Raw genomic sequence first — 14338 nt, forward strand, 5'->3', positions numbered from 1 at the left:
GATCCCCTAGAGGAGGACATAGCAACCCACTCCAGTATCCTTGCCTGGAGAATCCCATGGACAGAGGAACCTGGTGGGCTACAGTCCATGGAGTCGCAAAGAGTTGGACACGACCGAGTGACTAACACTTTCACTTTGGGCTTCCCTGGTCCTCAGACAGTAAAGAATCAGCCTGCAATGTGGGAGACCCGGGTTTGATCCTTGGGTTGGGAAGATCCCTTGGAGAAGGAAACGGCAACCCACTCCAGTATTCTTGCCTGGGAAATTCCATGGACAGAGGAGCCTGGTGGGCTACAGTCCATGGGGTTGCAAAGAGTTGGACACTACTGAGAGACTAGCACTTCAGGTTAAAAAGTATGTACAAGATGCGTCTGTTTGTGTTAAGTATATATATATATTTATGTTCATAAAATAACTGTATGCTCATAAAATAACTGTAGAAGGACACACAAGAAAGTCTTAATATTTATTGCTTATGACACAGGAAAGGGTAAAAGGAAACTTATTTTTCACCGTTTACTCCACTTGATGCACATTTCAAATTTTATATGTACATGCAACCTATTCAAAAAATTAATTCAATCCAAAGCTGCTTCTTTGCCACTGTCTATTTCTCACTCTCATTCATGGACTTCCTAAATATCCTATAATTGGTAACTTTGCCTTTACTTTCTTCTAACAGCCTCCAAATCCACTCCATGGAGGAAAGATCATACTCTTCTCCCGTGATATTGAGCAAAGCAGGCAGGTCACTCTTCTGCTGGTGACCTTATTAATTGAGTTTAGACCTCAAGTGGATTTGCACAGCTTTTTTTTTTTTTAATGAAACATTCAAACCTCTTTGCCCCCTTTAGCTCCCCTCCTCCCAGAAGGCAGGAAGAGAGTCAAAGACAAGTGTTCCATTTGTCTTTAATCAGATTTACAAGTGCTGTAAGCTGGTTGTAGGACTAGAACAGAAAACCTTAAGGGATGTAATTTGACAAGTGAAAGGAAGAAGTTGGGTCTAACATGTGTCCTAGATTTGTAACAAGCGGATCTCAAGAAGTAAGGTCTTATCTCAGTGGCCTGAGAATCTGGAGCTATTAGAGGCCCTCAAAACTAAAATATAACAATATAACCAAAGATAATCCCAGCAAAGAAGAAACAAAGGGGACTCTGATAGAACCAAATCAGCTTCTTGATAACCCATGGCCAGCTGCAGAGGATGGAAAGGCCAAGGGTGAGGAGGTGTAGAGGTGCTTGTTGAGGATGTCAGCAGGAAGGCTGAAACTCAGCCTTGCAAAATTCGCAATGGACAATTTGTATAGATTTTTGAAAAGAGACATTCAAACCTACTGTAGAGTACGGGGAACCCTACTCAATTCTCTGTGGTGATCTAAATGGGAAGGAAATCCAAAAAGAGGGATATATGCATACATATAGCTAATTTACTTTGCTGTGCAGTAGAAACTAACAACAATGTAAAGCAACTGTATCTAATAAAAAAATTTTTAAAGAGAAAAGGAATATTCAGAAAAAAAGAGACTTGGATTAGATGGTGCCGTTTTATTAGATAATAAAGAGAAAGCAAACCCTGGAACACGGCAATGATTTCATCTAGTCCCTTCATTTTGCCAAGATACACTACTAGTAGAGCCTAATATTAAATACATGGATCTCAGGATTTTTGGTCCACTGCTGTGTCTGCTTGTGTCTTCTTCAAAGTCTGGACTCTGGAACCAGACCACCGGGATTCAGCTGAAGCTCTGATTCTCAGAAGTTGAATGATTTAGAGCAGGTCACTTAACTTTTACGGGTTTCCCAGGCGGCTCTATCTATGGTAAAGAATTTACTGCCAGTGGAGGAGACACAGGAGATGCAGGTTTGATCCCTCGGTCCGGAAGATGGCTTGAAGGAGGAAACGACATCCCATTCCAGTATTGATGACTGAAAAATTCCAAGGACAGAGGAGCCTGGCAAAGAGTGGGGTAGCAAAGAGTTGGACACGACTAAGCATGCATGCAGTTAACTTTTACATGTTTCAGCTTTCTCATTTGTCAAATGGGGATAATACTAATAACAATGCCTAGCTGGTATGGCTGACAGTGGGATTAAACAGTCTTTTAAGAGGGTCTGGTACATGGTAGGTGATATATAAATGCTAGCCATAATATCAATGGTTAATATTACTTCCAATTTTTACATCAGGGAGAATAATTTTTAAGTGGGAAAGAGCAGAATCAACATGGGAGATAACTTCAGGGTAACAGTTATTTGGTTCTAGGTGTCACCTTAGGTCCAATCCCTTCTCGGCTGGTGGTAAGGTAGACGCTCTTTATCACAGGTGGAGCTCAAGGCAAGGATGCTGATGGCAGATTCCTGAGTGGAATGGAGGCAGGGCCTAGATGACCTCTAATTTTAAGATTCTGCTACCTTTGAGACTAGCAGCCTTGTGGGGCAGAAGCATTGCCTGGCTACCAGACATACATTTAGTATCACCTTCAAAGTGAAGGGCGTAGTCTGTAGGAATTTTCCCCTCCAGCTCCGTGTATAAGGACAAACTCTGGTGTCACATCTAAGACTTCCAATGACTCAAGTCGGAGTGGACTTTGAATTTCTTTATGGACAGTAGTACACCTGAGGACGCCCAAACAAAAGGGAACGTATTCTCAGCTTTGCTAACAAACCAGATCCGGCCCCTTACAAACCCTCTAGCCAGGGAATAAATACTTCACTCCTAAAAGAAGAGTAGAAATCTTTGCGGGGAGGAGGCGGAGGGAGATAGTCACCATCGTTCCCTCCGGTTCCCCGAAGCCAGGTTAACAATGAACGGCCTGGACGCCTGGAGCCTCCCGGGCGCGCTCGGTGGGGCGGGGCCGGCGCGGAGTCCCCCAGGTCAGCCACCAGACTCCCTCTGCGGGGTACTTCCTAGGGCCTTTGATCTTTCCCCCAGGAACCGGCGAAGGCTGCGTTTTCCTCCAGGTTTGTTCCCGCTTGTTTATTTATTGAATCCGCCTTCTCTTCTCTTTGGCTCGAAGATCAGCACGCGGCTGAGCAGCAGGACTGGAGTCCCGGCGTCTCTTCTCTCGCCACCTGGAAATCCGGCAACAGGCGCTTTTTCCTGAGTTCTCCGCAGCAAATCCGGAGGAGAAGGGGTCTTTTTCGGAAATAGGGAGCCGATCTGGGGACCCTGGTCCCGCGATTAGTGGCCAGGACCCCCTGTTGGCCTCCAGGCCCAGCCTGGCTGGTGCGCGCCCCGCTCCCAGCCGTGTCTTCTCGGTCTACCAGGGAGCTCGAGCTCGCTTCCTTACCCCCAAGGCCGGGCTTAACCTAAAGCTTCATCTCCTCCCCTGGAGGGTCTCCAGTTGCCTTCGTCTACCGGGAGGGCACCCCACTTCCCCGCGCCGGGCCATAATCTCCACCCGGCGTTTCCAACTGAGTGACCGGCTTCAGCTCTCCATATGCACGCCTTAAATCCCATTTATCTTCTTAGCGCCTGGGTCCTGGCCGGCCCCGCCCCCTCTTCCTCCTAGCCCCCCGCAATGCGAACCTCAGACCCCCGCCCCTCCCCCCTGCTACGCCCCTTACCCCGAGGGCGGTGGAGCGGCTAGAGCCACCTTTGGAGGTATTGGCAAAAGTGCCCAAGGAAGGTGGAAGCGACCCAGAGGGGCGCGGCCCGAGGAGAGTTTACTGGGGGAGGGGGGGCGGGGGGGTGCCATGCAAGATTTCAAAATCAGGACCAAGGCAGAGGGTCCGCGGCTCGCAATCACCTAAATCCTGCCCGGCGTGTCTAGAGGTTGAAGTCGGCCCCTCCTAGTGCGCCAATCTAGGTCACCAGCCGAGAAGGGCTGCGCAGGGGGTCGCTAGAGGGGTGATGGGCGGGCTGTCTGCCCCAGCGGTGAGCGAATAGTCAGTTGTCTCAGGGCCTGCCCCTCTCACTTCCACTCGATTGTAATTCCATCCCCGGGCGGGTCGAGCCTTCCTCCCTCCCTCCCGCGGCCAGCCAGTCCCTCCCCGTCGGCTTCCTCAGCCGCCCCCGCCCCCCCCCGAAAAGCCCTGCCGCTCGCAGCCGGCTTCACTCCAGCACGCCGACCTCCCGGCTGCTGTCCTGCCTGTTGGGACGCCTCCTGGTCCAGCTCCCTCAGTCCTTCGCCCGCTCACCCGGGTCAGGGGCTCCGCGGGGGCCGCGTCCCCCACGTCTCCCAGGAGACGCCCTTTCGGTGTGCGCCCGGGACTTGGTGAAACTTTGCAGACGCCCGCGGTAAAATGGATTTAATCCGAGGAGTCCTGCTCCGTTTCTTGCTCCTGGCTTCCAGCCTCGGACCCGGCGCTGCGCCGCTCAGATCAGCGCTCAGAAAACCAGGTAATGCTGTCAGTGCTCCCGGGAGCATCGCGTCCGGAGAGCCCAGGTCCCCGTCCCCAGTGAGGACGCGGAGCTGGCGACGCACCTTCTCTTTCACCCCTGACCCGCCGCACTTAACTGGGTTCTTCTCTGACCAGAGCCCAGAAGAGACGCGAACCTCGCCCTCCCATTCCCAGCCCAGGCGGTTCCAGGGATATTTGTTTGTTGAAAGAAGGATCTCTTTTCCAGACACAGTAGAGGTGGAGGGCTCTGTATTTGACCACAGAGAGCTGAGAGTTGTGGCAGCGATTACGCTGTCTCAATTAGAAGGATTGCAACTGTGCAGGAAAAGTCAAACGGCTCCTCCTGTGTCTCTAAACAGCTTATTGAATTCATACTGCCCAGAGCCCAGCCATTTCCTGTTGAATGTCTGAAGATTTGCCTGGTGTGCCCATCTCCGGTCCTCCCCACGCACTGTGTCGGGATGTGGCTTCAGATGTTAAGGGCTTCTTCCACTCGGGCTGTTTTCTCAGAAAGGAGCGCCCAGTGGGTTAATTTTATGCTATGTTTTCAGCTCCTGCCTTTGCGATTTAAACAAAGAATATATAGCCTCATGGGCTATTACAGTGAACTGGAGCGAACTTGAAACACAGTAACTTGCATTTCCTCTAGTTACACAGGTAAAAAGTCTTCTTGTGTTTTTGTCTACTTTGGTTTGGCCTGTGTGGTGAGATTATTCAAAGTAGAACATTCTAAGCAAGAAAGTTCTTACCGTTGTTTCTCTAATGATTTTTATTCCTCTTGGCTGAGGTTATATTTAGAATCCTGAAAAATCTGTTTTTTCTTAGTTTACTTTGTAAGGAGGGGGTTGTCTTATGGGATTAATTATATCTTATGAACAATGGAAACAATATAACTTTATTTGAATACAGTCTGCAGAACTTTGCAGAAAGTGCAGTTTGTCTTCACAAATAATTTTTTTCTGTAAGAAAGAGACAAACCAGGAAAATTTTGCTGCTTTTTACTGGTGAAGTTGTGTCCGACTCTTTGAGACCCAAGGACTGTAGCCCACCAGGCTCCTCTCTCTGTCCATGGGCTTTTTCAGGCAAAAATACTGGAGTGGATTGCCATGTCGTTCTCTAGGGGATCTTCCCAACCCAGGGATTGAACCCACATCTCCTGCATTGCGAGGCGGATTCTTTTACCACTGAGCCACCAGGCAAAGAAAATAATCTTGGCAGATTCCTGTATAACTGCTTAAATATTTGCACTGCTCAAGAATCTCTCTACTTGGAAATATGACTTGTTGCTTTTCAGTTCTGGAAGACACCTTCACCCTTCAAGCTGTCATCACCTGCGCCTTGCTACCTGCTTTGAAATTTATGGTTGTTATTATTATCTGAAGCACACTTAAATTATGAGCTATTCTATTCCTACCGATCATTGACTTTGGAGAAAACAGCAGCAGTCCCAGGTGATATTACATTATGTTGTTGCTCTTCCTAATGCAAACAGACACATATCTTCAAGCATTTCAATGAAGAAATTCTTCCTAACTTTCCTCCTTAAGATATGCAGATTGTGATCAACTCCCTTCTGTGGATTTATTTACATAAAACCATCTAGTCACAATTTTTTGAACAATGCATAGTTATAGCTGTAGTTCTTTAGTATGAGTAGTGTATGTAATGTTCTTTTAAGGATAGATTTCAATTCATTTAAGCAGAATTTTTTTTAAAAAAGTATTGCACAAAAGCCTGCTGTGTAAAACTGCTCATATGGTTCACCATATTTCCTTTCTTATTTTCTGTAGTTCCTCTCCCAAAAATATTTCCTACCTGGTTCATCCAGGGTCTCATGTTATTCATGCCATGAATATGCTGTGTTGGTCTCTTTGGTTTTATTTGAAGCATAGATAGGGTTTTGATAGCGGAAACTCTACCTTTTAAATATTTTGGCACATTAAACATATCAAACTGGAGGTAGAAGGAGTGTTTGGACTAGGTTCAGCCTAGGAGAGTTTTTCATTACTTTATAATTTTATCCAGACACTGGCTTTCAGGTTGGAAGGCTGTTCAGATTAAAATGACAGCTACTTCATAAACTTTGGGGGAAAATATCCTCCTGGGCTCATTTACATCCCTTGGAAAGACTGGTTTTTGATCCGGAAAATTGGTCTAGATTAAAAACTGAATGTGCCCCACCTGGCTGTGATGTGAACAGCAACCAGCTAATTTATAATCTTCCCCAGACACCAGCAAATCCTGCGAGTATCCATGTGGGAGTTTCTTTGTACCTTGTTTCCTCAATAGAAATTGATTTGTGTGCAGTACTTTGAAGGTAGCATGGCTACCACCTAAGGCATACTGGAAAGGTCCTGTTTTATTCGACTGGCCCTGTCTTTCTCCTCACACTCCTAAATCTGTCTTTGACAATTACGGCTTTGTTGAAGTCTTGGATTCAAAATCCACCTGAAAATTCCCCACCCCCATCTGATTCTAGTGAGAAAGAAAACAGCTATGCAGCTTGAAACTCAGTTTTGAGTTTCATTTGGGTCTAACATAGGCAAACTTTCCTTCCACCCCAAGATAGCTACTCCCCTGTCATTAGTGTCAATAACGAAACCTCTGCACTTGCTGAGGCTCACCAGAAAGGACGGTGTGCAAGTTAAATCATATTAAATAGTAATAACACTGATTAAGTGCTTGCTACTCTGTCCGAAGAACTTGACACATAATGATTTATTTAATCAACCCAACAGGTCTGTGAGATGGGTACCGTTATTATCATTGTTTAACTGAAGAGGAAGTTGTGGCTTAGAGAAATTAAATATCTTACCCAAGGTCACTTAGCTAACAAGCGGGGGAACGGGAATGAAAGGCTCTGATATTTAGGAGCAGAAAGGAGTCCTTAGTGGCCTGATGAGCAGAGATGTGTATGCCTTCAGAGAGGGCGTACTCCTGGATGAACTGGGGGGCTCCCATGGGGCTCCCAAATTCAAATCACAGACCTGGCAGGAATTGAAATGCCCTCACTTTACAGCTGGGTTGAGCATGACTCAAGGACTTGCCACAAGTTAACATCAGAAGCCGAGCCTGGAACTAGTACCCAGACCTCCTTGAGTGATCTCCAGCACTTCCCTTACCCAGTTGCTCACCCGCATGTGCGGAGAGGACTGCTGAGCCTCTGATGTGGGGCAGGGGAGGGGAAGGAAAATCCAGACAAGACACATCTGCTGGGACCAGCATGCATCAAGCCACGTGTGTTCCCACAAGCAGATTTGTATCTCACAGTGTTAGCTTAACTCTGGTACACAGAGAGAGCTGGAGGGCTTCCCTGCCTTTTCTCTTTCCAGCTGCCTGAGGTCTCAGGGTCAGTGGGACAAAGTCAGGTCAGTTCAGAGTTCAAGATTTTCCCCTGGAGGACTGGGGTTCGCAGTCATTTTCGGGGGAGATGCAGGTCTGTAATCATTTCCTTTCCACCTTTCCCTCAATATTTCTCTACCGGAGTGGACTCAAACCAAGATCCAGGGAAACTCAGCAAAACGAAAGCCTGGAGGATCAGAGCAGATTTAGCTCAAGGGCACTGTGCCTTGGGGGTTGATGGTGGGGAATACAGGCGCCTCCTAGGTGGTTTCTGCTCCTACTAATGTGACACTGATGGCTAGAGGATCAAGCCGGGGTCACGAGTCATCTTGTTCTACTTCCCCCACCTACCCAGAATAACCTGATAGTCACAAGAGTTCGGTTATATCCTTACTTGAAGCTATCATCAAGTCTCTTTCACAGAGCATGCCATTTGGAGGACTCAGCCCTTCCAGACACCCCCCTCAGTTTCCAACTAACTCTACTCCTCCGCGAGCCTGATCCAGATTTCCTTGCTTCTTGATGAAAACTGGAGCCACAAATGCCACGAGGGAGATTATGTGAGTGTGTGTACTCAGTCTCTCAGTTGTGTCTGACTCGCTGTGACCCCGTGGACTGTAGCCAGCCAAGCTTCTCTGTCCATGAGATTTTTCAGGCAAGAATACTGGAGCATGTTACCATTTCCTCCTTCAGGGGATCTTCCCGGCCCAGGGATCGAACCTGTGTCTTCTGCATTGGCAGGTGGTTTCTTTACCACTGGGTCACCTGGGAAGCTATAGATATATATACACTACTTGCATCCCATGCAGCTGTGGCACCGTAGCAGAAATATTTTCCTCCAGCCCACTCTTCCATCAGCTCTCCTACCCTCCTGTTTGTTCCCACTTCACAGCCAATCCCTGTAAAGAAGCCCCTGCCTCTCTTTCTCTTTCCTTTTATTCTCTATGCGGTAAAGGGACCTCTGTGAGACCACAATCAGGAGTAAATGTGTGTAACATGAGGCAGTACTTTTTTCTCAGAATTCTTTCTGATGGAAGAGTGATTTGATCAGAAAGGAACTGAGTGGTGTTTTTTGTTTGTGCTTTATATTTCTTACGCTGAGATCAGGGCTTTAATACCTTAGAATTCTTTGGGGAGTCGTTGTTCATCGTTCATGGATTGCGTGCGTGTGTGCTCAGTAGCTTCAGCCGTGTGTGACTCTTTGCAACCCTTTGGATGGTAGCCTGCCAGGCTTCTCTGTCCATGGGATTCTCCAGGCAAGAATACTGGAGTGGGTTGCCGTGCCTTTCTCCAGGGGATCTTCCTGACCTAGGGATCAAACCTGCGTCTCCTGCATTGCAGGTGGATTCTTTACTGCTGAGCTACTGGGGTAGCCTATTCATGGGTTACTGTAGCTCAGAAGTGGTCTAGTGACCCAGAGTTAGATTTCTGGAAAACAGGGCTCAGGTGTCTGAGACAGAGGTGGGATCTCAGCTCCTGCAGGGTTATCCTGGGGAGATCCTGTCTTCTCCTAACTCTCCCCCTCCACAAATGGCACTGTATTTCTCCCAACCCACTAAATGAATGACATGATGTCTTGATTGCAACAGAGAATCTTCTGAGCTGGTGAAGACCCTTGCCACTTGTTTTGGCCACAGCTAGTTGCAGGTATTAGAAGTGCACCTGCTACTTCAGGGATTTAAAAAAAAATAGGGGAAAGATGAGGAGATACGGCAGAGTGTAAATGGCAGTTTATAGGAGAAACACCCCCACCCCCACCCATCTTTGACTGCATTGGTTGTGAAGCGCCATTTTGGAGAAGGACCTCAAGGTGTGACTTTAATCTCCTGAGATGAGCTGGAAGACAGGAGCCCCCTGATCTCGTGGTTTGGGGCTTGGGCGTGGGGATAGGGAGACTCAGGTGAAAAACCAAATCAAATTGCTGCCACCAGAGGGCAGACTTTCTAGTGTTGGCTCAGAGCAGATCTTGGACCTCTGACCCAGGCGAGTCATTCCTGAATTCCTGTGTGGATAAGAATTCCTGGAGTGCATCCCAGACATCTGCTTTTTAAATAAGAACCCCAGGTCACGTGGTGCATGTGAGTCACAGTTCACACGTGGGGACATGACGGAGGAGAATTTGGATTCCTCACCACCTCTCTTCCCTGGTACCTCCACCCCAGGAACTTTCCAGTACCCCGACCTTCTCCACTTCGATAACACACGTGTGTTTCAACCGGAACAAACCAGTGTCTCGACACTCTGCAGGGTTCTGGAGATTGGATTTAGGACTTGAGATCTTCAAAGGACATCTCTTCTGAGCACGTCCTCCTACTTATCCTCTTTCCCCTAGCCCTGTCACGGAGAGATGGCTGCACCCAGGAGAGACAGCCTGCAGTAGCATTAGCAAGAAGCCAGGCTGAACTGGACATGACCAGCCCTTTCTCCGGGCTTGGGTGAAAGCATAGACGCTGCTATTCGACAAGTTTGGGTTCAAGTTCGGACACTTCTGTTGTTGTTGTTGTTTTCTTTTTCTTTTTAAATTACCTGGTGACATTAAGGCTAGTTATATTAACTCTGTAAGCCTGGGTTTCCTCGTCTGTAAAAATACCGTGTTGGCCAAAATGTTTGCTCCGGTTTTTTCATAATGTCTTACAGAAACAGGATAAAGAAAGAACCAACCAATTAAGGCTTAAATGAGGTAATGTATACACCAAAGCATTAAAAAGGATTAGAAGCCTGAAGCTTGAAGGCAATGTTTATGAATTTGGACTTGTTTAATCTGGACGGGGGTGGAGAGGAAAGGAGGAAAAAATATGTGCATTTCCAGTGGTCAGAATAATTAACATAGACACAAGTTCATGTACTTTTTATCCTTTCTCAGGTGTGTTGATGTATACTGGATAACATAATTTTAAGTTTACCAAGTTGTGCAATTTTTTTTAGATAAATTGGCAAATCAGAAAGACTCTGGTCAACCACATGCCTTGATTTGGGGTTTGAAGATGTAACTGTGAGGTTTGTGGTCTTGCTTGAGTGGATTCTTTTGAGAAACACTAACCCCAAGGGTGATGGACAGTTTTTGTCTGGTAATTGTCATGTGGAAGTTTTGTAGGGTGTTGGGGGTGGAGAGCAGCTATTCCTGAAAGATGATTATCCAGACTGACATGTGACTGGAGGTTCATGAAAATCTCCACGAAGCTAGATAGCTAAGAAATGGCCAGGGTTTGCTTGTTGGTCAGCAGGTTGGAGTGATTGATTCATGGCCACTACTGGTGACATAGAAAGATAAGAGACTGGACGCCAATGGCTCTTGCATTTCTTATTCATGATTCTGCATTTCCAGAGCTGTAAGAAAAACCCCACTTCTCCCAGATAACGCCACCAGCTTATTTTAAGAATCAAAGGAAATCAGACTAGTGCTTTGAAAGAACTAAGGTGCTACACAAAGATAATATATGATTATCTAACAATACTCACACTAATTATTATTATCTTAACTAACGGGACCAACCTTACTTTCTGAAGCTTTGATCTCTTTTCCAGTCTCTTCCTCCTCATTCCTGCTAAAGACACGTGAAGATTCTTTCTTTGCCTGAGTCTGCAAATCCTGAGCAATTTAAATCTTAACACTTGTGTTTGCTGACAGGGCACCGAAAATCCCGAATCAGATTTAATGCAATGTTAATGCTGTTTATTTTCCTTGGTGCAACAACTTTATATTAGCCAGTTAATGGTTTACATTGTGCAAAAGGAGTTGTATCAGCAGGCACTTTTCTGTAACATCTGGGCAGTTGGAAATGTAATACTTAAATACAACCTGAGTTTAAAGCCTTCCTTGGACAGATGGCTAATTTTATTGATCTAGTCTTACACTTAGGGATAGGTTCCATGATCCTTTGCTGGTAATTCTTAGAGTGAGCAGAGACATAAATAAACTGGATGATGTCTGTGAATTAGACTCTTGTTTGTTTGTAATTATTCTTTAAATACTTCAGTATAAACAGTCATGGTGTGAATTACTTTAATCTCTACCCTAAGGGCGCTTAATTAACATTTGAAGTTATCCAGGGTAGAAGGTACCGCTCCAACAGAAGCCTTTGCACCTTTTTTTACTGCTCCAACATAAGAGTTTGCACCTTTTTTTAATCCCTTGGTGATATGCGGTACCAGTAGTTAAATGTTTTGAACTTCACCTCTGTGCTGGCCAGTAATCTACATTCCAGGGCTAACTGGTTAGTTACCACCTGAAGAACTTTACTGCAAGGTCCACTTTCAAAGGTGGTTGGGAAAAGTACTTTGAGTGATGCCATCAAAAATCCAGACTAGAGGGTTTGGTAATTAGCACAAATTGTGTTAGAAATGTTTTCATTAGTGAAATATATGGTTGACTAGAAAGACTGTGTGTGCCCCTCTATTTTTTTTTCCATTTATTTTTATTAGTTGGAGGCTAATTACTTCACAATATTGTAGTGGTTTTTGCCATACATTGACATGAATCAGCCATGGATTTACATGTATTCCCCATCCCGATCCCCCCTCCCTCTATTTTTGTGTGGACAAAAAGTAACAATCCAGCAAGCCCAGAGGGTCAAGCTGCTTTGGTGTTGGCTCAGAGCACCGTTCACTCCTGTATCTTTCTCACTTAACGGTTGGCTCCTTTGCCCAGTGGCCCTGGATGACCATGCTGATCCCCCCATTAAAATACCGATGCAATTCTGTGTTATGTAATTCTGTAATATCTGCCTCAGCAATGTGCTTGCGGCTGTAACAAACAACTTCAAAATCTCAGTGACTTGACCTATAATTTATTTTTCATTTACTCCAAGCCCAAAGTGAATGTTTCTTCTTGGGAAGCTCCCCTGGGCTGCTCTCCTCCAAAAGGTGACTTGAAAACCTAAGTCCCTTGATCTTTAATACCTCCATCTTGTACTACCACCATCTTTTTTTTTTTTTTTTTTTTTTACCACCATCTTTAAAATGGGCCTCCAAGGTGTCACGGAAGGTAAATAGAAAGACTTGTATGGGAGACGTTTGTGTGCCGGGCCAGAACAGGGTCACTGGGCCCCAACTGAACTGTAATGAAGCTGGGAAATGTAGTTCAACTTTGTACACAGTGGAAGACAGTTACCACATGTGAATTTTCTCTGAGGCTGTGCTTTGGAGCTCCTAAGAGAACAAACAGGGGTGTTAAAAGACTAAGTTATTTGAGAATTTTTGTGACTTGCCCGTGAATATTTGTATACATGGCAGAAGTTGGCCTGGAATTTGCTTTCATTGTAGTGTATATGCTCAATCACCCAGTTGTGTCCGACTCTGCGATCCCATAGACTATAGCCTGCCAGGGTCCTCTGTCTATTAAATTCTCCAGGCAAGAATACAGGCTGTGTGGGTTCCATTTCCTTCTCCAGGGGATCTTCCTGACCCAGGGATCGAACCTGTGTCTCCTGCATTGCAGGCAGATTCTTTACCACTGTGCCATCTGGGTAACTAAATACTATTTGTTGCTACGTATTTCCTACATTTTACAGAAAGTAAAATTTATCCCTTTTGAAAAGTGAAATAACTACCTGGTGGGTTAAATAGAGTGAATTTCTAAGGCACATCAACTAGAACTCCAGTTTTTACCACAGTTTTCTAGAAGCTCCGTCTATTTGTGTCCCATAACAAAAAGGACTATTCATGGTAGAGTAATTTATTCAGTGACAGATGCATCTTAAAATACAAAAATCATAATTTAGACACCACAGCCTGCTTTGACGGGGATGAAGATGGTGTGGACTGATCCCAAAAAGATAAATTGATATGTTTTGTTGAACCACTGTGTTTTTCAAAGCACTTTCAAAGAAATAATCTCACTTGATCTTATAACCCTCTTCCCACTGGGAAGTCATGAGCTAATGACTTAGCAAAGAGGAAACAGGCACAACCCAGGACATGAGCCTATCCCCTGATGCTTTCCGTCAATCCAGAGGTGTTCTCGCAGCTGCCGGATAAGAGCATGACAACTGTGACGTGTTTAGCTCTGCAGTCAGGAGGGACCTCGCCAACAGGACTTGCCCACCTTTCACTTGCAGAGGCTCCATGCATGTCATGGGACACTCTGTGGATTGAATTGGTGCTGCTTTCAGTTATACTCCTGACTGGTTGATGCGTGTTTTGCAAAATACATGATGACTGAGGGGCTATTTGCAAATGAGAAGCAGTTATCATGGCTGGAGGATGGCCCCAGAATCCTTCTAGTGTCCCCTATAGAAGACCCTTGTGGGGTCTCAGGGACACCCAGGATACTCAGTCTGGCTTTGTCATCGTTCCAAGCTTCCCATTCCTCCAACATGTAGCCATTTTCTTTAGTGGAAATGGTATTTGCTAGACCTTCAATGTGGCGTATTTCAAAGGTTTATCATTCAAGTCTCAAGGCTTTCTGATAATTTCTTAGGAGTTCCTAAGAATGTCCTAATGATGTTCTAGGAGTTCCTAATGGGTGTAGTTACACAAGCATATCATGAGGTTGGGAAAAGAAGGATTCCTTTGATAGCTGTTTGAGAGTAACTGATGGGCTTTGGCCACAACCTGCACATTTAACACATATCCCTGCAGCTTGGAAAAATTGTAACAAGAATCCAATCAAACAGACATGGGTTTCAAGCTTGGCTTTTAAAGTTATGGCTGT

General features: G+C 45.7%; 1 protein-coding gene across 3 annotated transcripts in view; it reads left to right on the forward strand.

Annotated features, from left to right (window-relative positions):
* Positions 1-4049: 4049 nt before the first annotated feature.
* EGFLAM (EGF like, fibronectin type III and laminin G domains) overlaps positions 4050-14338 on the forward strand; it is a 191806-nt gene continuing 181517 nt past the window's right edge. For 2 of the 3 annotated variants that reach the window (XM_070476597.1, XM_070476598.1), the window contains exon 1: positions 4050-4342. In XM_070476597.1, the coding sequence (XP_070332698.1) occupies positions 4246-4342 (97 nt within the window). In that variant the 5' untranslated portion in view covers positions 4050-4245. The remainder of the gene's footprint in view (positions 4343-14338) is intronic. The other variant, XM_070476599.1, reaches the window with a different exon arrangement.

This window comes from Odocoileus virginianus, chromosome 14 (genome assembly GCF_023699985.2).
Source record: "Odocoileus virginianus isolate 20LAN1187 ecotype Illinois chromosome 14, Ovbor_1.2, whole genome shotgun sequence".
In the NCBI taxonomy this organism is placed as follows: domain Eukaryota; kingdom Metazoa; phylum Chordata; class Mammalia; order Artiodactyla; family Cervidae; genus Odocoileus; species Odocoileus virginianus.